The sequence below is a fragment of the Lutra lutra genome, chromosome 8, assembly GCF_902655055.1.
Source record: "Lutra lutra chromosome 8, mLutLut1.2, whole genome shotgun sequence".
NCBI lineage: Eukaryota > Metazoa > Chordata > Mammalia > Carnivora > Mustelidae > Lutra > Lutra lutra.
Genome location: NC_062285.1, coordinates 38,574,258 through 38,601,739, shown reverse-complemented (window position 1 = coordinate 38,601,739; position 27,482 = coordinate 38,574,258). Strand labels below are relative to the sequence as shown.

The window sequence follows — 27,482 nt, the reverse complement described above, 5'->3', positions numbered from 1 at the left end:
CCCGGCCTCTTCCTCTTCTTTTCCTCTTTCCTTATCTGCTTTTCTTCTTCTACCCATCCCAGGGCACTCTCCCAGTACTGCTAAGTCCACCTCACCCGCTTTCTTTTGGTCTCCAGATTTATCTATCTCTGGTCCCCTTCGTTTATCTTGCTCCTCTATCCACTCCCTCGCTCATCTCCCATCCCTGTCAGCCCTTCAGGAAGCCGAGACTCCTCACGAAGCCTGGAGGTGGGAGGGTGGGTGGGTGGACCCTGGCGCGGCGGTCCCGCCCCTCGGTGCGTGTGTGAATGTCTGTGTGGCGGTGACGCGGCGCCGGCAGCGGCGGGGAGGGAGGCTGGGCCCGCTGGAGAGGGAGGCGAGCGGATTGCTGGGGCTGCTCGGCTCCTGCGCGCCCTCGCGCTCCCCGCCGCCCGCCGAGGCGCAGGCAGGGCGCAGGCGGCGGCGGGCGGCATGGAGAGCCTGCTGGAGAACCCGGTGCGTGCCGTGCTCTACCTCAAGGAGCTCACGGCCATCGTGCAGAACCAGCAGAGCCTCATCCACACCCAGCGCCAGCGCATCGACGAGCTGGAGCGGCGGCTGGACGAGCTAAGCGCCGAGAACCGCAGCCTGTGGGAGCACCAGCAGCTGCTGCAAGCCCAGCCTCCGCCCGGGCTCATCCCTCCGTCGCCAGCCCTGCCGCCTGCCACCCCGGCCACCGCTGCCGCCGCTGCCGCCGCCGGGGCCCAGGAACCTTTCCAGAACCACGGACAGATCTCGCCCGCAGCGCCACAGCCCGCGCCTGAGCAGCCACCGCTTCAGCACCACGGACAGCTCCTGGCGCAGCCCCAGCCGGGCCCCAGCAGCAGGGCTCAGGCACCTCAGTCGCCCCACCAGCACCCAGTGGCGCCTGGGGCCGTCGCCGACAAAGAGAAGGAGCGTCCCCCGAGTTGTTGCACTGCCGCTGGAACCCTCCTTCAGCACAAATCCCCCGCCGCCCTCGGCAAGGGCGTCCTGAGCAGGAGACCCGAGTGAGTGGGGAAGAAGGGAGGCGGATTGTAGTGATAGAAAGGGAAGCAAATGGGTGTAAGGAGGAGATAAGGGGGAAATTGGGATCCCCTAAGAGTCTGAAGGACTAGGACAACCTGAAGTGAAGAGATGAGAAGATGTTTGGACGTAGAAGTGTGTCAAGGAGATTTGGGGGGAAAGAGGGATTGTTATCAGTGTTTGAGAGGTTTCAGGGGATGTTGGAGCAAAAGAGAATCCAGACCCTTACGGAGGGGCAAAGAAGGGAAGAAATGGATTTTTAAGTGATTGGGGATATCAGAAACTGGCAGATTTTAAAGGGGACAAGATCGGGAGGAAGTTGTGATGAAGATTACACTGAAAAAGAAAAAAGAACAGCTGAATTTTTTTTTTTTTAAGTTAAGAAGAATTTGGAAGGGAGTTTGGGTAGTAAAATTATTTGAATGGAAAGAGACAGAGGCTTGGCAAAGATGCATGTTAAGAGCTTTAAAAGGACTAGGGTCCAGGAAGAGTAGAATTGGGGTCTGAGAAAATTTAGGAGGCAGGGGATAAGGCTGAAAAGAAGGAATGATGTGAGAAGGCAGGGGTGCTGGGGATAGAGAAAGGGTGGGAGAAAGCATTTCCCAGGGGAACGAGTCTAGCTCTTTCACTGATGCAGTGGGATCAAAGCCAGGAGTGGCTCTTTGGGAAAGCTTACTCTGCTGACCTGAGTGGGCATCTTTCTTCTGAATCCCCACAGAACCAAAGGGGTGCAAAGACACAACACACCAAGCCAATGGAGGACTCAGTTACAGTATGAGGACTCAATCTGGCTATAGCTCTTTCCCTCTGACTCAAGGAGGATTTCTGTGCAGGATGGTTGGCAATTGTGGAAGGGGAACAATGATGAGAGAGAGAGTCGGCAAACGAAGTTGTTGGCATTTGGATGTTTAAATCTCTCTCTGTTATGGCTGGTGACTGCATTCTTACTTCCACTTGGTTATTTGGTGATATTAGGAATCTCATGTTGGGTCCTGAGAGAAATATACTCATTAGACCCCAGTGAGGGACTCTAGGACCTCAAGCTCTTTCTTTACTTTCAATGTCTATGAACTAGGGACATGGGAAGAAGAGATGAAAGAGGACTGGAATGTTCTCTCCTCTGTATTGGGCAGGCTGTGACATATCAGCTTCCTTCCTCTGAGTATACAGGTGATGGGAGAACTGCATGGAAGAACGGCTCAGGGGAAATCAGTACCTAGTCAGCACCTGACACTGACAATGGTGATGTTACAGGAGGTGGGTGGGGGGAGGAGGGAGGAGGAAGGAGAGCCAAGAATCTCATCTCATCCAGTCTCGGCATGTTTCAAGTCTGCAGATATTTGTGAGGATTTGGCGTATTCCTTCAAAACTCATTTTCTCCTCATATCTATGTAGTTAGAGAAGTTGGGGAAGGATATGTTAACTCATAGAGAGTAGACTTGACTGGAACCATGGGCTCCTAGGGGTGAAGACCCAGGATGATCTAACTTGGCAGACCTATAGCGATTGAGTCAAGTCCCCAAAAGATGCAGCCTTCTTCCCCAGCTCCCCCAATGGCCCATATGTCCTTCCTTCAATTTCAGTTTTCTTTCCTTATCTGGCATAAAAAGCAGAAAGTCAGGTTTCCCTCAGTGCCCAGGATTCAACAAGACAATGTTCTTACAAGGTGTTATGTGGCTTTCCCCTAAATAGGGGGGAAAGACCTATTTCATTTGTTTTTCTGGGGGTTGCTTCCTGATAATTATGATTCTTCACCTGCTTCCTCTCCTCATGCCCTTTGGTATCTCCTTTCTCTTCCCCACATTCTCTGCATGTTTTCAGGGGACTATGAGCAAAAAGGGTTGAGGAAAGATCATTTTTTCTGGGAAAAGGACTTTGTTGTGGCCGCCAAAGTAGCTTGAAGAGCCTGAGCTCTCCTGCCCATAGCGTCTTCATCTTTCTTTCTCCTTTGTCCTGTTTTTGCTTCCCATAGTAGCAGAACAAAAATAAGAAATAATTAGAATGGTAGAGGAGAGTGAAAGTTGTTAAAAATCTCTCACCTAGGAAGTTGTGCCAGGCACTAAGAGGTTAATACCCCAAGTAGCCCCCTCCTTCCTCCAGCTCCTCCAGTGTTTCCCCTTGCTCCCCGAGCCTGGACACCAAGAGACAGAGAGAGCATCTTACCTCCCCTCTGCAACACTCTCTCCCCTTGGATGTGAAATCATGGACATCTTGGCTCGCTGAATGCCTTTTGTGCCACTCGTTCCTCCTCACTGTTTCGCTGAACTTCAACCCAAGTTTCCCCCACAGAACCTCAGTAATGTCTCACTGTTGCCGATTACATTTGGCCCCATCTGGATTCTACCCTTGACCCCCATTTTGTATGGCTATTCTCCTCTACCCATACCTCTCAGCAGTGCAGGGCTGGATGTAACCAGCAGGCAGAGATCTTTATGGGTAGGGTGAGGTGAGGAGAGGAAGAATAGAGGCAGCAGCCCTTTCCTTGGTGTTTCTTCTGGGGAGCTCCCTGCTGAATCAGTTCTCTACTGGGCACGCTGAAGTAAGAAGAAGACATGGCAGATGAGGTCTTCCGATCATAATTTTACTGAAATCCTTTCTCATTTTTTACTTGCCCTTCTCTGGCCTCATTATAGTAGAGATGCGGCCCGGGGGAGGTTGCTGAGGGTTGGATGAGGGTTACATGGGGAGAGGCACTGTGTTAGACGCATTATCTTCCCACACAGTTTGTCTCGTACCCAGAGCTCCTCTTCCTGCCCAAATCCAGGAGAGGCAAGAGACCCGGGGAACCTGGGCCCGGGAAATAATGCATCATTTAATTGTCATCAGATCTGCATTATTATGCAGCCTGGCCTCTCTCCCTTCTTCAGCTGAGGGCGATAGGAAGGTGGTGGTCTTAGAGGTCAGGCCAAGGAAGTGACGATGAAGGAGTGGGTGAGTGCAAAGATATCACGGAAGGAAGACGCTGGAGGGGTTAACGTTCTTTCTCTGCGTGCTTCCTGGCTCTTGCTAAGCTCCAGCCCCCACTGCTTTTGCCTCTTAATGAAAGCAGCTATCTAGCTTCCTCCTCTTTATTTTTTCAATCAAGGCTCACAGCATCTACAGAATTGATTATCCCTTTCCTGGCTGGAGTCAGAGCCTCAGCCTGATCTGGCAAAGCCTACTTCATGCCGTGGAAGCACATGACCCTACCAGAGGCTACTGGCTTCCCTGGGACCACAGCTTCTCTGTCTGAACACGTATGCCCACCCAGCCAGCCATGCATTTACAGCCCATGTTCTCCAGCCCGAGGCAGGGGATTACCGGAGGCTGGATAAGATTCTTGAATTATAATTCAAATTCAGCTACTACTCCAAACCCCCCACCTCCAAGTAGTCAGGAAGTCTGAAAGGCTCAGTAGCTCCTGTCCTCTCCTCTCTTCCTTCGTCCCTCATCTTCCTCTTCTTACTTTCTCTTCCTCCCTACCTTCCCCCTTCTCTTTGTTCTTCCTTCTCTCTTCCCCCTTTCTTCTCTCCCCTCAAATTCTTTTTCTCTCCCATATTTTCTTCCTTCCATCTCTCCTTTGGTTCCACTTCAGCAGCTCAGTGAAGTCTCCTTTTCTCTGCTCTCACCTTTTAAGCATAAAACAAATCTTGGGTCACTTGAGCTCCACGGTGTCATAATGACTGGAGGCTGAAGGACAGACAATCATTAGATGTGCTTTTTAGCCTGTTGTCTAAAATGCTGATTGGAGCAGGTGTCTCTGTCCCCACTGAGTCAGGGTCGTCCGCCTAGAGATGGTGGCTCCTGTGTAGCCCATTCTGAGAGCTACTAAGAGAGTGTGAAGGTCTGTCTGTCAGTGGAAAAACAGGAAAGAAGCAAGCAGTCCCTGTCAACACACCTGAAACATATATCTAGAAACATCCAAGCAAGTGTAAGCAGATTGCTGCTCCGTCTATCAGAAGAGAACAGGGTGACAAGGGGGAGCATACTGAGAGCCCAGAGAGAAGGTTTTCTTGGTTGGAGTCAAGGGTTTATGTCAGGAAGAGTAAGGGCCAAGGGCAGCTGGAAGGAGGATGGAGACCCAGAGATTCAACTCATGGAGAGACCTGTACTGCATATGCATATCGTTCCATCCTCGGACAGTACAGTACCCCCAACCCTAATCACTTCCCACCAGGCTAAACCCTATCAGCAGAGTAAGAAGAGCCTTAACACTCAGAGTCCTTGTCTACCTGTGGCTGGAAGGCCTGCTTGCTGAGGAAGCAACATGAAGGCCAGTGCTCACCAAACTGCCCGCCCTCCTTTTCTCCTCTACCCCCAGCAAGGAGAGGACTTCCAGCTGGTAAGCTGGAAAATGGGGCCAGAAGGAAGGTTCACCGAGCGGAGGGAGTATGCATCTTTTTGCTCACCCTAGAAGCTGGTACAAAGTGGGCACTTGTAAAGATTTTCTGTTCCCTGCTTGCCCAAGAGCCCAGACCTTCCTCCCTTTCATCCAAAAAGAACATAGCTCAAGAGAAACGAGTCACCCCTGCCTCTGGGAAAACCCACTGTTCTCTGTCCTCCTCACCAGCTCCCGGTGCCTTGCTCCATTCGAGTTCTCCTTCCTTACTCCAAAGCCCTTCCCGAGCCCACATAGCGAACACCACAAGGGCCCCATGAGAGCATCCTGGAACATTCTCCTGTTGGCCTGAAACCCAACAAGAGGAGCAGTAGTTGGCTCTGCTGATGGAGCAGATATCTGTGTGTCCCGAGTTTCAAAGATCACTTACGAGACAAGGCAGATGGGGTCAGATGTAGGGGGAGAGCCAACAAAAGTGAGAATGATCCTGAAGAAGAGGGGAGAGCTGGAACCAACAGCTGGACCTGTGGTCTGGAAAGAGAATTGGATCCTGAATTTAAATCCCAGGTAAAGATTTTTAGACAGACTGACCTTGCTGGGGAGCCTCAACACTTCTCACTAGGGCCCAAACATACTCTCAGTGGCCCTGGACATTAGCTAAGCAGCAGCTTGGTATGGGGGTTCTTAGTAAGAGGTCCCGGGAACACTCTCATTGCACCTGGCAGACCCCCAAATGCAAGGCCATCTGGCAGGATTTCCAAGGCTTGGGCTACTCCAGCACCTTCTTCCTCTGCTTCTGGAAAAGCACACAGGGCAGGTTCTCACCCAGGCTGCAAAGGGTTTCTTGTTTTGGGGAGGAAAGTAGCGGTCATCTCCATTTCAAGGAGTGAGGGCATTAACAAACAAAAAGGGTGAGGAGCAGCATGAAGGAGAAATTTTTAGACTTTTCAGGCTGAAGGGAACTTAAGGAACTAAAGAATCACAGAATTTTCAAGATCCAGGTAGTTAAGAACATGGGCTTTGGAGTCAGACATCTCTGGGTGTGAGTCCTGCTCTATCCCCTACCAGCTGTGAGAACTTATAGTCATTATTTACCTTCTTTAAGCCTCTGGTTTTTTCATTTATAAAATGAAAAGTAACATATACTTGGAAGGGTTGCTGTAAAGCTTAAAAATTAAATGGTATCATTTTTAAAATATTGTTCTGGAAACCTAATAAGTGCTCAAGACATTGTAGCATTTCTACAGATAAACAACCCAGGCCCAGGGCTCATCCCCAGTCAGACCACAATGAAAGACCTGAAACCAAGTTCAAGATCCCTTTCCTGCTTCGAAGCCAGCTTCCTACATGTGCCCTTTTCTCATCTGCCCCTTTCTCTTTGGAGAGTGTGCACCCAAGCTATTTCGTTTGTAGAGCTTACCTTCAAATGCAGCCAAGCAGGACAAATCCACCATCCCTTAGTGATCTGTGATGGGGTCTCACAACTTTATTGTTGAGAAATGCCTCCTTAAGCTCAACTGAAATGTCTTCTGTTGCATTTTAAGATGATTTGCATTTCTCCTAAGGACATCAAAGGGATCACCAATGCCCCGTGGTGATTAAGAATGATCTTGCCCGTTTTCCAAATGGGGAAGTCACAGTCTCCTCTAGTATATGAACTTGTCGAGGATAAAAGTAAGAGGTGAGGGGAATGGAGTCTGGGCCAGGAGAATGTGTCCCACTTCCCTGGAATGAAACCTACATCCATTTGTCCAAATTTTTCCATCCTGGGAATTTTGAAAGGGCAGCCCTGTTCTTTGCAGCTCTTCCTGAGGTCCAAAAGTTGAAAACAAAAACAAAAACAAAAAACAAAGCCCAGCAGGTTTTGCCTGAGGAAAGGACAGCCTGATGTGTTGTGGGACTTGGGGTGGTGGGTTGAGGGGGAAGGCAGGGAGGTTACGGGAGGATTCTACTTTCTCGGGTCAAGGCTAGATAAAAGAGTTTCTTCTCCTAAGACTTCCTTAGATGAAATGCCGTCTGGGAAAAAACAAAAAGCAAAAAACCAAAAACAGAAAAGACAATGGGCTTCTGACATTCCCTCCCAGGGCAGCTGTGGCTATGCGGACACCACAGGCAAAGGTGGCACGGGTGGCCCTGGGCACAGCAGAGGCACGGGCTGCTCTGCGGTGGCTCCTTGGAATATCCCATCTGGGAGGGTTATGTAACTCTGCAGGCCCGGTGTATGTGCTGAGTGGTACCTTTTGTCCCCAGCAGGCAGGCAGGCGACTATGGACTGAGGCCATGCACGCCTGTCCGAGCGCCTCCCCACGCTCCGCGCCGGCACTGGGCCCTTCCCTCCAGGCCACAGCTGCAGGGGTGGGAGAGCTTTCGGAGCTGGGCCAAGGTCCTCCAGCCCCGCTGGGAGGTCAAGCAAAGGTCAGAGCTGGAAAGGTACGAAAAGGGCCGTGGCTCCAAACTTACTGTGGCACGTAAGGCAACTATGGCTGGAGAGAGAAGTGACTGGTGTTTCCAGATGAGTTAGTGGTGGAAAGAGACCTAGAATTCTTCCCCTGGTGCTCTTGACATTATCCAGTGACGGGCCCCCGTCAGGACTGGTCAGGACTGTTCCGTGGGTGTACGGGGCCAGACCTACAGCTAGTTATGTGAACTCAGGGTCCCAGAGAGGTCTCTGCCTTTCAGAATAGCTCACCTCTGCCAGCAATTCCACAATTAGAGATTCCTTTCAATACTTCAAGGTTATCCCCCTTGTTAAAATGCAAATTCTCCTAGGACAGGAGAAAAACAACACATTTAGCTCTATCAGCCTTTACACTTCAGCATGAAAGAGTTCTGATGTGAGCAGTGTCTGAGAAAGGATTTGATAAGGGAGGGGGGTGCCATGGACGCAGTGGTTGACTAAGAGACAGAGCAGGAGGCTCAGAAGGAGTGGAAAGGCTCACAGGGGAGGTTGTTGAAAGCCTAAATGATTTTTATGTCTGCCATATTTTGCAGGGATTTGGAATTGCCTGGCCTGGACCTGGCAAGCAGAGTGGCGGGGGGACCCAGGGCACTCCCACATTGGCTTGCCTCGGAAAAGTGATTATCTTGGCTGTAGAAGGGATACTTGCCCAATGAGCTTCATGGGTAAAAATCATTCAGCAGGAATTTAAGGAGCATCCTGATACTGGGTAATCTCTTTCGATCCTTCCTAGGGTCTTAGAATAATTCTCTAGATGGCAAAATTTCACACGATTCTATTGGGGTCTGTGGTGAGGTTGGGAAGAGGTGGGTGAGAGCATTAACAGGTGGTAGAGGTTGGGGTTACCTGGGCCTGGAGAGAATGGGGGATGAGGGGCTAACTCAACATCTGGTAGGAGCTTGATAAATACTGCTTGAAGAAACAATCTCCTAATATGTAGGTCCCAGGCAGGCTCAGCAATCTTTGGGTGGAGGGAGGTAAGCATAAGGTGTCCAGGCTGAAGAATGTCTCCGCCGGAGGGAATCTCTGCTGGGGGTGGAGGTTGTGCTTAGTTAGGCCCAAAAGCCCAGAGTCTGCAGCTGAGCACAAGAGAGAAGCTGGATGAGAGGCTCAGCTCTTAAGGCCAGCTGGGGAGTGATGGCCACATCAGGGTTTCTACCACCCCAATCCTCTCCATGAGCCTGCAAAGGCCTCCTCTCCCTCTGCTGCCAGCCTCTAACCCCAGACCAGTCCAGTCCTCCGTGTGGGAAACCATGTTAAGAATTAAGCATGAGAAAGCCCTTTGAGTGTTTCATCTCAGTGACCCTGCCCCAGGCCCATGGCCTTGCCAGAAGCTTGAACCAGGAATAGGCAATTGGTCTATGATGATGGGAGGGAAAGGAAGCCCAAGATGTGGCCATGTCTCCAGGTGGAAAGAGAAAAGAGAGAGCTGGATTCTGGCCTGGGGGATGAAACAGGAACCAGCCTCAGGCTCCAGGCCTCTTACTCCTATTTCTTGACCGGGCAGTGTCAGCTCTGTTCAGGGAAATGTCAGGACCCCGAAGAGAGGGTGAGCAGTTGTGTATAAGCAGCAGATGTGTTCATGGTTATGGCTGCGCAGGGGTGAATGTTACTAGGGGTGGGGGAGAGGGATCACAGCACACACCATAAAAAGATGTGTGGACCTCATGGCAAAATTCAGCGTAGGTCTTCCTCCTGCTTCCCCATGACTCCCTGGTCTGGTTACAGTCAGGACTCTGGGTACTCTCTCCTTCTCTGCATGAATTGTTTCGTCACTCTTGGCTAGCCAGTTCCTTCTGGGTATTCCCCTCTGTAATGGGGGGAGTCTACATGCTCCCACCCTCACCCCGTTGCAGGTGTGAAGGGGACCAGGTTTCTGAAAGCTGCCAGCTCCTGGGAAGAAGGTTGCCTGAAGGGTGGGCAAGAGCAGGGGCCAGGGATTGGAGACTCTCTATTAAGGTATTGTGTTTGGAAGCTCAGACACCCAGCAGCAGGGTAATGCATGGAAAGCTGCGCTGTGGTTTTCCCTGGACCGGAGTTGTCCTAGCTCTGGCCAGGGAGTGGCACCACATGACCTCTCTGGGCTCTGGAGCTGTCAGATCCTACCAGCTGTCTCCCTGCTATGAGGAATGCACTCCCACCCCAGGCAGAGAAGCAAGGGAATTCCACAATCTCTTCCTTGATAAATGATTCCAATGCACCACAATTTTCATTCAACACATGAATTCAACACAATGATTATTTTAAAACGGCAACAGCGACAAAAACTCTACAAAGCGGTTGGGAAGCTCTTGCTTGTGTCTAGTTTTAGTGTTTCCTGGCATAGTCTGGTCTTTACAGAGATGGCCCAGATGCTTCCAAATTGGCTAGGTTGGCATCTTTGACATTCTTGGGGCTATTTCCCTCCTATGAGCCAGTCATGGAAGGCTGAAGGGAATTCCAGAAGTAGGCAGGACCCTGACCCAGAAGCCAGGCCCCTCAGTCCTGATGGCTGTGCCATCCTCACAGACCCCAAATGTAAGCTTGGTGCAAACCCCTCTCCTTCTCTGGGCCTTGATCTCCCCCCTGATCAAGGGGGGGGACAATCACTCTTTGCCCTACTCTTGGACTGTCTCCCCTAGACTCACTAAGTCAAGGAGAGGCAGAGTTGTTGAGAGGTTGCGGCAGCATCAAGAACCTAGCTTAGACGTACAAAGTGACTTACGAATGGTAAGAGCCTTAGGAAGGAAGGTCAGGATGGGGGACAAAGGGAGACGCTGAATTCACGCTCCTTTTCAAAAAAAAAAAAAAGAGAGAGAGAGAGAGAGAGACCCCTGCAATGTAGGGTGGCCCTACCCTGCAGGTGGGAGAGGGACGAGGTGAATTCTGTAGGGGTTTCCAGCTTTAAAGCGCGCCAGGAATTTCCACCGGGTTCCCTCCGGACTTTGCGTGAAAACTGGGAGCAAGCTGGAAGGGAGAAGTCGGGAACCAGGAACCCCTCCCTCGGAAAGCCTGGGGAAAGCCCTTCCTCACCCGGCCGCTTCCCCGGGGGCTTCTCCGCAGGGAGGGTGCGCGCAGCCGGGCTTTCGGCTGCGTGGGCGACTTGGCGAGCTGCTCACAGCACGATGGAACCTCCGGCCCCCGCGCCGCGCCCGCCCAGCGCCGAGCTCCACGCTCCCCCGCGGGGGCGGGCACCCCGACCGGGGGAAGCCGCGCCTGCCCCCCCCGCCCCGCCTCCCGCGCGCACGCGCCCCGCGCCCCCGGCCCGCCCCCGCCCGGCGCGGTGCTGCTGAGTCACCCGTTCCGGAGGCGCAGCCTTGGCACCTGTGCGCTCGGGCTCGGCCGCGCCCGCCGCGCCCCCGCCCCCTCCGCCTGCCTTCCCGGGCCCCCTCCGGGCTCGCACTGCGGGCCTTGGCTGGGCCGCCCCGCCCCTCTCCCTTCTCGCTTCGACCCGTATCTCGAATGCGGCGGTTCCCCGCGGTCCGTCCCAGCCCCAGCCCCACGGCCCCCTCCGACTGCTCCCGGCGTGCGCACCGCTGCCCGCCCACGGCGTCTGGGAGAGCCCCCCGGCGCCGCTGCCGCCCGCGCCTTTCCGCGAGCCAAGGGGGAAGGTCGGGGCCTCCGTGCTGCGTCACCACCCGGCCGCTGCTGCTTCTGCCGCCGCCCGCGGCGCTGCTGCCTGCCCGCAGCCCCAGGCCAGGATCGCTCCACGCCCCCTTCCCCGAGGGTGCGGATCCTTTCCCAGCCCTCCGTAGGCCCCAACCCAGGCTGGTGGGCTTGCATCCACCTGGGGGAAGAAGGGGAGAAGAAGGCATGGGCGACTTCGGGGATCAGGCTGGTGTCACCTAGGTCCACCTTCTACACAGCATCCACCTCGCCTGGGTACAAGCCTCCCTCGTACCCAGACACGTGGGCAGGAGAATCCCAGCTGTATCTCAGCCTTCCCATGGTTTATATTGTATTTTATAGAATCTCATAGTCTTAGAATTCTGGCGAAACCTATGATGAGGCATAATCGTTCAGAAAGTGGCACTGGGTTTGAATCCTCACTCGGTCATGTGCTCGCTGCCATACTCAGCAGTGACAGTCTTGGTTTTCTTATCTGAAATGGGGATACGCATACTCCTAACCTCGTAGGACTGCTGGGAAATGAGGAGGTCAGGCCAAAAAAGCACCGGGCAAGGCTGCCTGCGGGCAGTGAGGACTCAAGAAGATATATTAGTTGCTGTTCTTTGGGGACCTTTGAGGCCAGAAAGTGCTTTTCAAAGGTAGAGGGCTCTCTTCCTTATCCCCACTGTGTCTTCCAGAGGCCTCAGAACAGAAAGACTTCTCGTTGACAATCCCTCCAACCCACTTATGCCCATTGTCACCCCCAGGAACCCCCCCCCCCGAAAAGTTAACGAATTCTCATGCATCCTCCCAGGGTTATTCTATGTACCTTCAAGCAAATACACACACACACACACACACGTATATATTTGTTTATGTGTGTGTATTTTCTTTTACACAAATGGCAGTAAACGATATGCTGTTCTGCACCTTGCTTTTTCCCCCCAATAATCTGTCTTGATGATCCTTCCATATGCAGTATAAAGAAAGCTGCCTCATTCTTTTTAATAGCTGTGAAGTATCCCACTGGCTGTGAATCTAGGTTCCTTCTTGTCTACTGAGAGTTTGGAAGGCAAGCTCTGGGTAGCCCACCCGTGTAATCATTCCGGAGGTGTTTCTCTGAGGGGTGGGTGGGTAGGCAGACATGACCTAGGAGTTCCATTTGAACTTGGTCCTCCAGCTGCTGAGGTGTGCTCCTGCAGCCTCCTCCAGACACAGATCAGTTGCCGTAGAAAGAAGACTCAGGAAGCGTGCCTTCTTCCCTGAAGAGTCTTTGCCACTCTTTTAGCTTGGCTCCCTTTGTTGCCTATAGGCATCAAGGTTGGGGGAGCTGCCAAGGTATATAGTCTCCTTCCCACAAGTCCGAAAACACCACCTCTTTCAGGAAGTCTCCCTGAACTGATCTGAGGAGGAAACTGAGTTTCCCATTACCTCTCCCCCTACTTCCCACCTCAGGCTGAGCCTAATCCAGTCCTGACTAAGAATGAAGTCAATTCTTTATTCCTTGGTTTAAAAGCGCTTATTTTCTTCTCTATGTAAGTATATAGTCACGATATGTCTATTCTTCCACCTAACAAATACTCGGACGTCTACCATGAGCCCGTTCCTACTGTTCCAGGCACTGGGGTACAGTAGTGAACGGAAAAAATCCACAACTTTCGTCAGGAAGCTGACAGAAAAAAAAAATCAGCAAGATTAAGAAAGAGAACATTGGTTACATCTGATGGGGTGAGTGTCATGGAGAAAAATAAATCAGAGAAGGGGACCTGGGAGTAAAGGGGAATCACAGTTTCAAACAGGGAGTCCTGGGAAGTTCTCACTGAGAAGGTAACACCTGGGCAAAGACCCGGAGCCTGGGGCGGGGGTGGTGTCTGAGAAATCTGAGTAGGGGAGTGAGGCTGGCATAGGCAAAGCCCCCTTGAGGGACTGAGGGAACAGCCTGGTTGTTGAAGTAAGACAGAAACAGAGGGAACCCAGGGAGAATAGTCTGAGGCAAAACCAGAAATGTTGGTGGAGGGTTGCAAAGTGGGAGAGTGCAGGGGTGCAGCAAATCTTGTAAGAGATGCTACAAATAGGATCCACCGGGCTGTGTTTGGAAAGTGTGGGGATATGCTAGTTGCCACAATGGCTGGCTAGGTTGAGGGGGAGGTGTTGCTCCCCCAGCATTTAGGGGCAAAGGCTATGCCAAACATCCAATAGAGCACAGGACAGCTCCTGCAGTGAAGAATGTTCTTACCCAAAATACCAGTGTTCTTTGTTGAGACACGCTGATAAGGTCTTGACGTCCATTGTGATGAGTTTGATTTTGACCTTAAGACAAACCGGGCTAAGGGGTGCCTAGATGGCTCATTTGGTTAAGTGTCTGCCTTCGGTTCAGGTCGTGATCCCAGGGTCCAGGCTCCCTGCTCAGTGGGGAGTCTGCTTCTCCCTCTGCCCCTCTCCCTACTCACGCGCTCTTTCTCACATAAATAAATAAAATCTTTAAAAAAAAGAAAAAGAAAAATTGGGTTAAAAGGAACCTTGGCCGCTGGGTTGAGTTTCTGTTTAGAACAGCCTGAAGAGGAAGAAAGCTAGAAGCAAGGAGAGAAGGCAGGACATTGTTGTAAAGTCCAGGCAAGGACCTGGGGTGGTAACAGTGAAGGTGGCTATGAGTGGTCAGACCAAGGATTAGTGTGGCATGTAAGAGAAAGGGGGATTGGACGTGAGTTCAAGAGTTTGGGAGAAAGTTACTGGAAGGGGGAGATGGGGAGGTCTGGGTGGGTGGAGATTCAGGAGGAGTTTCAGACCTGGTAAGTTTGAAATGCCTCTTATGGAATGCCTGTTGGACACTCAAGGTTGAGATGATTGGCAGGCATTTGGAATGGACTGGAGATATACATTTGGGGAGGCTTTGAAAGCCTTACTGGATGTCACCACCAAGGAGCGAGAAGACTGAAGAGGACCAGGAGTGGAGACTTAGAGCACACCGGTGTCAAGAGAAAAGCTGGAGAAGCATGTGGTGTCCTAGCAAAGAGGGGTTTCAACCAGGAGGGCGGGGACATAGAGATAAGCCCTGGAGTAGAGTGAGGACTGGGAGAACTGCCCATCAGCCTTAGCAACATGGAGGTAATCAATGACCTAGCTCTGATAACACAATCAGGGCAGAAGCCTGATTAGTGTGGGGTTAGGAGAGAAGGGAAAAGAGACAAACCAACCAAATGTGTTGTGTGGACCTTGAGTAGGTCCTAATTCAGACCAACAAATTGTAAAAAGACATTTTTTAAGGCAATCAGGGAAATTTGAGTACCAATTATTGTTAATTCAGTTAGGAGTAATAATGATCCCGTTATTATATCTTTTTAAAGTTCTTACCTGTTAGAGATACATTCGAGCTAAAATGATCTAAAATGGGTTATGTTTTAAAATACCCCAGCAAAAAATATTGGGGCAGGAGATTAGTAAAATGCATGTTTGAAATTTCCCTAATAAGTGTAAAGGACGACAGAAGGAGAGGAACTGCAGACAATGAGGGCAGAAAAGTCTTTGATGAATTTTCCTATAAGGAAGAGTAAAGGAGCGGGTTGATAACTGGAGGGGTCCCTGAGTTCAAGACAGAAGATTGTTCTGGAAGATGGGAGGAACAGCACATGTGTTTCCATCAGCATGACGGGCAACTCCACTTGCAGACTGCCACAGAAAGCCCTGTAGGGAAACTGAGGAAGGTGGCATCACTGCCTAGAGAAAAGTCACAATAACTTAATGAAGCAAATATTTTATCATGAGCTTGCACTGGCAAGGACTGTGTTAAGTGATTTATAAGCTTATTTTGATACGTGTTCTGAAACCCGCTACAGCTGGGGGGTGGGGCATGAGGAGGTTAGGTGACTCGAGGTGGTGCCCACATTCAAGCCCTAGCAGGGTGATTGTGACAGTCGGTGTCTTCACCTCCACTCTCCACTGCCTTCCCCCAGACGATGTGGTAACATGCATCGGGCGGCCAAGAGAAGTTTTTCAGAATGCACTTGCTGTGGACTTAGCCTTGGAGACTGTCATTCACTTGGGTGTTAGTGGAAGGAGGGCGGCCGAGGGTATTTAAATGAAGGGCTCAGAATGCTGCTCCCTGCCTAAGAACCATTAGCATAGATTGGCCCAAGCTCACTCATTTATCAACATGCATACACAAATACTCACATGAGTGCTGTGAATAATTAGACTAGCTGGGGGCTGGGAAAAATTAAAATATAATGAGCTATGCTGTACAGGAACAAGGAAGTGGAGAGAGGGGAGCTCAGTACCTTATTGTTATTTAAGGATGGAAAATTTATTTAGGTTCCTCAAGGGCTCGAGTCCTATCTGTATGTTCATTAGCCGGTAGTTATTGAGCACCTACTGTATGTCAGGCTCTGCTGTAGGTGCTGGGGATTCACGGCCAAAGACTCTACCATTGTGGAGCTCACATTCAAAAGAAGACAGATATTAAACAAGACTATACGTGCATATAAATTCATAAGGGCTCAGAGGGAAAATAAGGGGATGACGGGGGGAAGGTGGTTTTGGTAGGCAAGACCTCACCTAGGAGGTGACATTTAAGCAGAGAGATTAAATAAAGCTAGGGACAGAGCCACATGAAGATGTGAAGGGAAAATATCCTGTGCAAAGGCCCTGGGGCTGGAAGAAATGGGTGCGTTCAAATAATATAAGAAGGAAAGTGTGGCCAGAAGGCAAGGGAGTGGAGGAGATGGGGCTGGAAGAAATGGGTGCGTTCAAATAATATAAGAAGGAAAGTGTGGCCAGAAGGCAAGGGAGTGGAGGAGATGGGGTTGGAGGTTAAGGGGGTACAACATCCTTCGTCTCGATTCTATGTGTGTGTGTGTGTGTGTGTGTGTGCGCGTACATGGCTGCATGTGGAGGGCTGTAGATACATGTGTATATGCATGTCTGGATATCCAAGGGGGAGTGCGTGTGCATTCATGTATTTGCGTGTGCATAGGTTTGGGGAGTTTCTACTAAGTGGGTGACTTGGGGTGCAGTTAGGACCCATGCATTTTCATGAGGGCCCTGGATATGTTCATGGAATGAGGTATGCGTGTTAAGGAGTGTGTGCACTTAGGTGTGTGTGCAGTGAGGGGCATGTGTGTATAGTTACATGTATGAATCTTTGCTCTCCCAAACCAGTGTCTACAAACACATTGAGTATTAGTGTGTAGCCGTGGTTCCTGCTGTTGGTATGTGACTTGGGTTGGTGCATATGAACAGAGCGGCTGGCTAGGAGATAGTTGAAGTGTGTGATTGGAGACTGGCTGAGGTTGTCTGAGTGTTGCCGTGTAACTCTGAGTCTGACTGTGCCATGGAGGGCAAGATCAAGGCTCTTCCATTCACAGCCCAGAGGCCACCTCTCTTGCACATACCTGCCGTGGGGTTGAGGGGCATGGCATGGAGCTAGTCTTAGCTGTGGGTTTGCAGGAGGTCATGAAACCTCCCTTAGCCTTAATTTCCTCATCAGGTATATGGCATCAATATAACATTAATTATTATTATAATTATAATATATAACATTATGACTTTTACTACCGTTATCCACTGAGACCATTCATGGGACATTAAAAAATGTTTTGTAAATCAGAAACACTGACGAATGCAGTCATTATTATCGACCAGGATCTGCCTTCACCATTCCTGGAAAAACAGTGCTTGCCCACCATTGACTAAGGGTGGGGGAGTACCACCGTGTAGGCGTGTTTCTCTGTGGCAGGCATGGGCTGGATGGCCCTGATCCCATCCTCTCCGGCTGGCTTTGCCCAGTAGCCAGGCACCTGTCTTCTAGGTAATAGAGATCTCTCGTAAGGCAAGCTGGCACGATGCAGCTGAGCGCCCGGCTCTGTAATTCCCTCTGAGCCACCCCGCCTGGCACCGGAGCTCTCCTGGCTCCTCGCAAAGGCAGCTGGACCTCAAACAAGTAGGCTTCAAGATTGGCCACTGAATGGCTGTGGGCTCTCGGGCTGGGCCACCCTGCTGGGCAGGAAGGAGAGAGGGCAGCAGGAAGCTGGGAGACTGAGAGGACGTCCTGAGGGCTCCAGGACTGGGCCGGGGCGGGGAGTGTGAATGGAGGAGGAGACTGGGGCTTTGTGGTGCACTCAAGTTACAGACCGAGTTTCCTAGTCTGAGTTAAGCTTCCCCAAAGTTACCAGGTTGATGCTGAGACTGTGTGACATTAAGCAAATATCTTGTCTCTCTGAGCCTTTTCATCTGTAAAATGAAGATTTAAGTGAGGCACGCCTGGGAGGCTCAGTTAAGCGTCTGGCTTCAGCTCAAGTCATGATCTCGGGGTCCTGGAATGAAGTCCTGCGTCGGACTCCCTGTTCAGTGGAGAGTCTGCTTCTCCCTCTCCCTCTGTCTCTCCCTTTGCCTCTGCTCCCTTACTTGTGCTCGCTGTCTCTCTCTGTCAAATAAATAAATAAATAGAATTTAAAAAAAAAATAAAATAAGATGAGGCAATGTCTGGAAAGGGCTCAGTACTCCTGCATAGACAGTAATGGTGGTGGACAGTTCTCTGAGGCATGTACTTAGGCTTTTGTTTCCATGAATGCACGTGTTTTCAAAAACATGCGGGCTTAATTCCCCATTTCTCTCCACCGCCCTCAGTCATAGGGACTTAATTAGTGCATCGTGTCAACAAATGGTATCTACTATACGCCACGAGCCAGGCTGCCTTCTGTCCCGGAGGTAGAGGCAAACTGGTGACTGGTGCTGCTCTGTCCCGAAGAGATCACTCTAGTGTAGGGAGACGCAGCCTGTCTGCAAACATCGGGGATACAGCGTGGAGGAGAACTGACGGAGGCTGGTGTGGGAATCCAGAGGCAAGCGGGTCCAGCCTAGGCAGGGGCAGGGGCTGAGGCCAGCAGGGCTGGAGGTCAGGTATAAGAACAGCAGGGGAAGGCTTGGCAGGGTCACGCCTCAGTGCTGGGCTCTAGAGGGCGGGCAGAATCTGGAGAATCGGGATGAGGTTTCCCTCCTGTTTTCTAACGGTATAAATCAGAGATGGATAGGGGCTGTGCCGTTCCCCTACAACATTACCACAAGTCTTTGGAGCATGCAAACCCAGGGCCGGGGAGGGGCCCTCTGGGTCTGCGAGCAGCAGGGGTGCTCGACCGAGTCAGGCACAGCTCCCGACACCTTAGATATATTGGTTCATTGAGTCCTCACCATAATCCTTGAGGTAGATGCCATTAGGATCCTATTTTACTGGTGAGGAAACTGAGGCTCAGGCAGGCCAAGTTGTTAACTAGAAAGTGGCAAAACCAGCTTTGGACTCTGGACTTAGCCTGCCCCGAAAACCCTGTGTGGTGTGACATTGATTTCGCCCCTGCTATGTGCTAAGCATCACACCAGCATGACATGGTTTTATTTTTTTTCCTAAAGATTTTATTTATTTATTTATTTGTCAGAGAGATAGAGAGAGAGAGAACATGAGCAGGGGGAGCAGCAGGCAGAGGGAGGAGCAGGCTCCCTGCTGGGCAAGGAGCCCGACTCAGGACTCGATCCCAGGACCCTGGGATCATGACCTGAGCAGAAGGCAGATGCTTAACAGACTGAACCCCCCAGACACCCCAACATGGGTTATTTTGTTGGATCTTTGCAATAACTCTATGGGGTGGTTTCCTTTATGACCCTCCCCGCTCAGAGCTGAGAACTCCGAGGCTGCAGAAGGTCAGATAATCTGTCCGAGACCCCCCAGGCAACTCAGTGGAAAGGCATGCACACCTTCCCAAACCTCAAGCCTGTTCCCTGTCCATGGAACCACGCTGCCTCCTGTGGTTTAAGGGTCCTGGATGGAATTCCTCCCTAGATCATGTGGCAACCTCACTGCTCCACACCGGTATGCTCCCGGGACCAGAGGACCTCGGGTCAAGGCTGGTTCCACACCCTTACCAGCTGTGTGACCTCAGCGCGTAACTACACCTAACCCACAAGGCAGTACCGAGGTCAAACAATATGTCAGAAAATGCTGTATAAACTGTGAAGTGCTGAAATGGAAGGAACAGACAGCCGCACTGTGTGCCCACCACAGTAGATGCGATAAGGAAGGCACTAGGCAACACAAGCAAAAATAAACAAGTGGGATCGCAGCAGACAAAAAAGCTTCTGCTCAGCAAAGGAAGCCGTCAACAGAGTGAAAAGGCAGCCTACAGAATGGTAGAAAATACTTGCCAATCATATGTCTGGTGAGGGCTTAATATCCAAAACATATAAGGAATTCATACAACTCAGTAACAAAAAAACAAGCGTCTGGTTGAAAATGAGCAAGGGCACCCAGGTGGCTCAGGCAGCTAAGCATCTGACTCTTGATTTGGGCTCTGGTCATGATCCCAGGGTCCTGGGACTGAGTCCCTCGTGGGGACTCCCTGCTCCGAGGGTAGTCTGCTCTCCCTCTGTCCCCACCAACCCCGCCCCCGCCACCTCTGTGTGCTTTCTCTCTCTCTATCAAATAAATACATAAAGTCTTTTTTTTTTTTTTTAATGTTAGAGATAGAACTACCATAGGATCCAGCAATCCCACTCCTGGGTATTTATTTGAAGGAAATGAAAACAGAATCGGAAAGAAATTTCCGCATGCCCACACTCACTGCAACACTGTTTGTAGTGGCTGAAGACCTGGAAACGACCTAAGTGTCCCCCCACAAAAGAATGAATGAAGAAAGTGTGGTATATGTATCCACGGGAATATTATTCAGCCGTGAGGAAGGAGGGAACCCTGCCATTTATGATAGAACTTGATGCTGAGTGAAGGAAGCCAGGCAGAGAAAGACAAATACTGCATGATATCCCTTAAACCACACACACAAACACACACACACACACACACACACACACACGCATGCAAAGTCATACTCAGAGAAGCTGGGGGTTGGGGGCTGGGGGAAAACAGGGAAGGTTTGGCCAAAGGGCATGCGCTTTGGGCTCCAAGATGAAGGCCTGTGGGTCGAAGGGAAAACATGGTGACTATAGTTGATAACACTGAATTGTATCACAGAATAACAATGGGAAAAGGAAGGTACCAGCCCAGGCAGACTCTGTCCTCAGGTTAGCAAACAACGAACAGGCCCCGTGCCTGTGTGCGTGTGTACCCGTGTGCGTGGGGCTACAGAGACACACAGGACACAGAGTTTGCCATTTGATTGGGATATACCACAGCTCATTCGGGGATTTATTTTATTTTATACCACCATTTATTATATACCACTGTGGTCTGTGGTCTAAATTCCTCTGGTATATTTTCTCATTGAATTCTCCCAGCTCGCCAACAAGGGACTGTTACTATGCCTCTTCCGTGGCAATAAAATAACTTGGAGGCTGGGGACCAGCCCTGGGTTCACATCCTACCTCAACCTCTTCCTAGCAGTGTGACTCTGACTGTGTGACCAAATTTCTCTACCTGTCTGTAAAATGGGAATAACAATATCTCTCTCTCCGGTCTATTGTTTTATGATTATTACACATCGAGTTCCTGGCAGACAATCAGCGCTCAAAAAGTAAATGAACAAGCACGCAGTTAGGGAGGGTTGTGACCTTCTGCGCTCTGTGGAGGGGAGCAAGGAGGAGAGATGACCCTTTCCGTTAGGAAGAGAGTGTCCTGTTGTCTTTAGAAGTAAGCGTGAAAGGAGGTGGGGTCCACTGTTTCTAGTTTGAATGGAGTGGAAAACTTGCCAAATCTGCATATAAGTAGGTACAAGCCACTTCCTTTCTCTGCCCCGGGCTGCTGGAACATCTGTAAGCATTTGCCTTATTAAGATCTTTCCAGAGCTTCCCATGGAAGACTGCAGTGGCAGATTGCAAGAGTGAGCAAAGAAAATCTACCCCTTCCTCCACTGCCCCCACGCCGAGAGGAAGGGATGGGGGCCTGGGGAGGAGGCCGTTGAAATGACATCCTGGTTGGTCCCTTCTTGCAATAGCGCTGTGGTTGCTGAGTGCCCCGGGGACAAGGTCTAATAATACCAATAATAGTCATTATAAGATTTTGCATCTGTGCAGGGTTTATTATGTTTCTCCCAAGGCAGTTTCCCATTCAAAATCTTGTTGAATCCCTATAATTCAGTGACATAAACAGGCAGGAATGAGAAGCTCCTTTACCATGACTTGACATTCCTGAGGGCTGACAGTAGTGAATGGTGAGCTGGGTCTCCATCTCCAGCACTTCTCAGGGGCTCTCGGCCCCAGGCCCAGCTCCAAAATTTCCCCCATTCAACCATCCCCACTCCCAGTTTTCTCATTGTCCTAGTTTCTGGCCCCCTGGACTCCTTTGGCTCAGTCATGAGCCATCTGGTCTCTGAAAATCCAATCTAGTGGTTGAAGGGAAGGAACAATCCGTTATTTTTATCTGCTGCTTGGAGGGGGGTTAATAATTAGGTGATCTGGGGCCAATGAGAGCAGGGAAGTTAGAAAAGATATTCTTCTAAAGCTTCTTGATGAAGTATCAAGATATGAGAAGGGTGAGAAAAAGATTTTGGTCTTAAAAAATCAGCCATGTTAAGGTACAATCACATAAATGAAATTCACCTATCTTAAGCATATGAGTTTAGACAAATGTCTACAGTTCTGTAACCATGACATCAATCAAGCTATAGAACATTTCCATCACCCCAGAGGACCCTTTGTTCCCTTTTTCAGTTTAAACTCTCGCCTCCCATATCACTGAGACTGATCTAATGTCACTATAGTTTTTGCCTTTTCTAGAAAGGCATACAAATGGAATCACACAGCGTGTCGACTTTTGTGTCTAGCCTCTTTCATTTAGTATGATGCTCTTTTGAATTTCATGAATGTTGGCACATGTATGAGTAAGCTTGTTCCTTTTTATTCCTGCATAGTACTCCATTGTATAGATATACCACAATTTGTTTATCCATTTACCAGTTTGTGGACATTTAGGTTGCTACCAGTTTGTTTTTTTTTTTTGCATGCATCTTTATTTTATTGATAATAACTGTCTCTATATACATTTAGAACACATGGACCATTTGTGTGTGGATATATCATTTACTCAACTTATAGACGATGCTTGGCAAACACGTACTCGGACCTTCCTTGTATTAACTGTGAGCCGGCTCTGTCCCACTCCTACTCCTCTGGTCAGGGTGCAGATTCTCGCAGAGTGGGAACCACTCATTGTAGTCATGCAACTCAAGAAATGAATATTCAAACCAAAATGTGGTATTTAACTTTATTTGTTGTATTTTATTATACTGTGGTAAGAACCATTACCATGAGATCTTCAGTTTTGTTTTTAGATATTTTATTTCTTTATTTGACAGAGAAAGAGAGATCACAAGTAGGCAGAGAAGCAGGCAGAGTGGGGGTAGGGGGGAGCAGGCTCCCCACTGAGCAGAGAGCCCCATGTGGGGCTGGATCCCAGGACCCTGAGATCAAGAGCTGAGCCAAAGGCAGAGGCTTAACCCACTGAGCCACCCAGGTGCCCCCACTCTTTTCAGTTTTTAAGTGTACAATATAGGCTTGTTAACTATAGGCACAAAGTTGTACAGAAGATCTCTAAAACTTATTCATGCAGAATCATGCAGAATCAAAACTTTGTGCCCACTGATTAGCAATTTCCATTCCCCCCTGTTCCCCCAACCCCCGGTAACCACCATTCTACTCTCTGAATTTATGAGTTTGACTATTTTAGATACCTTATATAAGTGGGATCGTGCAGTATTTGTCCTTCCATTTTACTTACTATTTTATTATTTTATTTAATGTGATGTCTTCAAGTTCATCAATGTGGTCATGTATCACAGGATTTCCTTCTTTTAAAAGTCTGAATAGTATTTCATTGAATATATATACCACAATTTCTCTGTTTATTGATTGATGGACATTTATATCATTCATGAATCTTGGCTTCTGTTACTAGTGTCACACTGAATATTGGAGTGCTAATATCTCTTCAAGATCCCGATTTCATTCTTTTGGATGAATAACCAGAAGCGGGATTTCTGGATCATATGGTAGTTCTATTTTTAATTTTCTGAGAAACTTCCATACCATTTTCCATAGCAACATTTTGCATTCCCACTAACAGTGTATGAAGATTCCAATTTCCCTGCATCCTCCTCAACACTTGTCACACACATAAACACATATGCTTTGACAATAGCCATCATAACGGGTGTGAGGTGATATCTCATTGTGGTTTTGTTTTGTATTTCCCTGATGATAGGCGGCATGGAGCATCTTTTCATATACCTGTTGGCCCTTTATATGTCTTCTTTGGAGGAGTGTTTTATTCAAGTCTTTAGCTCATTTTTAATCAAGGTTATTAGCGTTCTTGAGTTGTAGGAATTTTTTAAAAATATATTTTGGAAATTAATTGCTTATCTGATGTTATGGTTTGCAAATAATTTCTCCCATTTAGTACATTGCCTTTTCACTCTGTTGTTTCCTTAGCTATGTAGGTGCTTTTTGGTTTAATGTAGTCCCACTTGTCTATTTTTATTTTCATTGACTGAGATTTTGGTGTCATATCCATGAAATCATTGCCAAGACCAACATCATGAAGCTTTTCCCCTGTGTTTTTGTTTTTTTTTTTTAATTTTAGGAGTTTTATAGTTTCAGGTCTTAGGTTAAGTCTATCATCCATTTTGAGTTGCTTTTGTGTACTGTAAGCTATAGGTCTAAATTCATTATTTTGCATGTGGGTATCCCCTTTTCTCAACACCATTTGTTGAAAAGAATATCCTTTCCCCATTGTGCATTCTTGGCACCCTTGTCAAAGATTAATTTACGAATGTATATGGGTAGAATTCCCTGTTGTTGGTGGCTGTTTTTTTCCTGCTGTGAACATTTGTAGCTCTGAATCGTTTTTTGCCAATTTATGTTTTGTCTTATCTTGGGTAAATAACTAGGAATGCAATTACAGGGGCATGTGGTAAGTGTATGTTTCACTTTGTAAGAAACTGCCAGATTGCTTTACAAAGTGTTGTACCATTTTACATTTCTGCCACAAGTGGAAAAGTGTGTATAAGAGTTTCAGGTGCTCCACACCCTTTTCAACACTTGATATTGTCAGACTTTTTTTTTTTTTTAAAGATTTTATTTATTTATTTGACAGAGAGAGATCACAAGTAGATGGAGAGGCAGGGAGAGAGAGAGAGAGGGAAGCAGGCTTCCTGCTGAGCAGAGAGCCCGATGTGGGACTCGATCCCAGGACCCCGAGATCATGACCTGAGCCGAAGGCAGTGGCTTAACCCACTGAGCCACCCAGGTGCCCGATATTGTCAGACTTTTAACTGTTGCTAATTCTAGTGGGTGTGTACTGGCATTTCATTGTGGTTTTAACGTGTATTTCCTTAATAACTAATTATATCATTGATATATTTTCTTTTGTGAAGTATCTGTTGCCAATCTTTTGTATATTTTCTATAAAGTTGTTTGTCTTTTTATTATTAAGCTATAAGGATTATTCATTTTTTTAAAACAGTGTCTTTCAAAGAGAATATTTATTTATTTATTTATTTATTATTTTTTTAAAAGATTTTATTTATTTATTTGACAGAGATCACAAGCAGGCAGAGAGGCAGGTAGAGAGAGAGGAGGAAGCAGGCTCCCTGCTGAGCAGAGAGCCCAATGCGGGGCTCGATCCCAGGACCCTGAGATCATGACCTGAGCCGAAGGCAGCGGCTTAACCCACTGAGCCACCCAGGCGCCCCGAGAATATTTATTTTGATGAAGCCTAATTTATTAATTTTTTTCTATGGTCTGTGCTTTTAGTGGTCCTAGCTGGGAAATCTCTGCATTCTCTAAGTCATACATTTTCTCCTATGTTTTCTTTGAGAAGTTTTATAATTGTATCTGCTAATTTGGGTATATGTTCCATTTTGTATTAATTTTTATATAAATATGGTGCAGGGCATGAGGTCCATTTTATTTTTGCATATGGATTTTCCATTGTTTCAGCACCATCTATTAAAAAATCTATCATTCCTCATTGAATTACCTTGGTACTTTAAAAAAAATTTATTTATTTATTTGACAGACAGAGATCACAAGTAGTCAGAGAGAGGCAGGCTGAGACAGAGAGGGGAAACAGGCTTCCTGCCGAGCAGAGACCCCGATGCGGGGCTCAATCCCAGGACCCTGAGATCATGACCTGAGCCGAAGGCAGAGGCTTTAACCCACTGAGCCACTCAGGCACCCCTACCTTGGTAATTTTACCATCAGTTAATTTATAAGAATTAACACATGTTTGAGTCTACTTCTAGCTTTTTATTTGGTTCAATCCATCCGTATGTCTGTCCTTCTGCCAACACCAAATTGTCCTAATTTTAGTAGCTTTATTTAAAGTCTTGAAAGCACATAGTGTAAGACCTACAACTTGTTCTTGTTTTTCAAAGTTGTTTTGGCTATTCTCCCACCCCCCCAGGAAAAGGAGTGACCTCTAAAAATAAAGAGTGACATTTTCCTCCTATTCATCATGTTTAGATAGAGAAGTCTTCCTGGAGGAGGTGAGAGGAAAAAAAAAAAAAGGAGGCTGGTCTTCAGGCTCTGCCAGCCCTGGTGATGGTGGTCCCAGGATGGGTGGGGGTCAAGGAGGTGACAGGAAATGATTTTATGATTTCTCTCTTTTCCTGGAGCTCAAGGCAGGTCCTTTAGAGAGGTTCCTGGTTGTTTCAAGGACTGGTGGTTCAATCTGCTGTCTTCACCTTGGAAGAAGAGAAGGGGATTCCTCATTCAAAGTTGCCCCTTTGAGATCCTGGTTTTGCCTTTTTGAGTCTCCTGCTGGGAGTCCCCCTTCTTCATCCCTCTGCCAGACTCACTTACTGTGGTGCTATACACACCATCAGTTCTTCCAAGCCACTTGACTATTTTTATGGCCAAGCAGTGGAATCCTGAGACTCAAACTGAATATAGATGTGGGAAGTTATAGGCGCACAATCTCCCAGAACTTTGAGGGCCTGGCCCTGGCTAAAGCTTTAATTAGCTCCTGCCAGCATTTGCCATTTCCTACCCCTCCCAGTGCCCTGGCCGCTTGGCCCCTGTTCTCCCCTGATAGCACCGCCACTCTATCCCCAGCTTCCTTCCTAGTTCTTCCAAGAACAGGGAACTTTTCTGGCCAAACCTGAGGCTCCCCTCTTCCTTCAGGTCCATGTTGCCTTCTATGAAGACCCTTGAACCCCTGTCTTGCTTGGATGATGTCCTGAAGTTCCTTAAGCCAGCTGTTCCTACTCTGTACCTCTCATTCCTGAGTCCTCCAAGCTCCTTCCCATCCCAGGCTCATGGCATGACCAGGGATAAGACAAGACATCAAAATTCTCGTTCTGGGTCTGGACCACCCCATGGTCCAGCTACCCCACTGATACTCATCAGCTTGGGGCACTTTTGGATTGCTAAAGCCAGGAAGGACTGAATTCTGCCTAAAGTCATGGCCATGGAATTAAAAATACAAGAAATAAATGTTTGGCCTGGATACAACTGGCTTCCCTCATTTGGAATTCCAAGAACCATATACTGAGGCTGGGTCGTGTTCCTTTTCTGTTGCTATTCCTTGGGTCCCTCCAGCTCCAGAACTCTTAGGGCCACAGCCCTGGGCAGCAGGCCCCACAGGCTCCAATAAGAAGTGTGCCTCTGGATTTGCGTGATGTGGTGGCTCTGAGAAAGTCCCTCTCAGGCTCATGCTCCCGAGTGGGCTGGGGACTGTTTGATTCCAAGGCCTGGCTCACATTCTTAATGCAACTTGAAGGGACCCCCTCACCCCAAAGTGTAGCAACTGCGCTCAGGCCTATGAGTGCAGGCCTTTCTCCTTTCTTTACTTCTCCAGTAGCAATGGGAGACAGACGAAGTCAGGTTTTAGGTGCTTGAATCATCCAGCCTCCTAGGGATTTGCTCAACCTGCTGGGCCCCCGTCTCACTCTACACTAGGTCCCAGTTTCCACCACGATGGAATGGGGATGCAGAAATGTTGCCCTGGGATGATGACTCAGGTACAGGGAGCGGAGCTTGTCCAGTGTGGAGCCTTCAAGACACAGGTTCTGAGGACCTACATGAGCTGACATTCGATGTTGTGTTTGCTTTCCTAAAAGCACCACAGGTTCAGGTATTGCTACTGTCCTAGCTTTACTGGTG

General features: G+C 48.8%; 1 protein-coding gene across 6 annotated transcripts in view; it reads left to right on the top strand.

Annotated features, from left to right (window-relative positions):
- Window positions 1–334: 334 nt before the first annotated feature.
- IQSEC3 (IQ motif and Sec7 domain ArfGEF 3) overlaps window positions 335–27,482 on the top strand; it is a 103,581-nt gene continuing 76,433 nt past the window's right edge. For all 6 annotated transcript variants that reach the window (XM_047742896.1, XM_047742897.1, XM_047742902.1 and 3 more), the window contains exon 1: window positions 335–1,007. In XM_047742896.1, coding sequence (XP_047598852.1) covers window positions 451–1,007 — 557 coding nt within the window. In that variant the 5' untranslated portion in view covers window positions 335–450. The remainder of the gene's footprint in view (window positions 1,008–27,482) is intronic.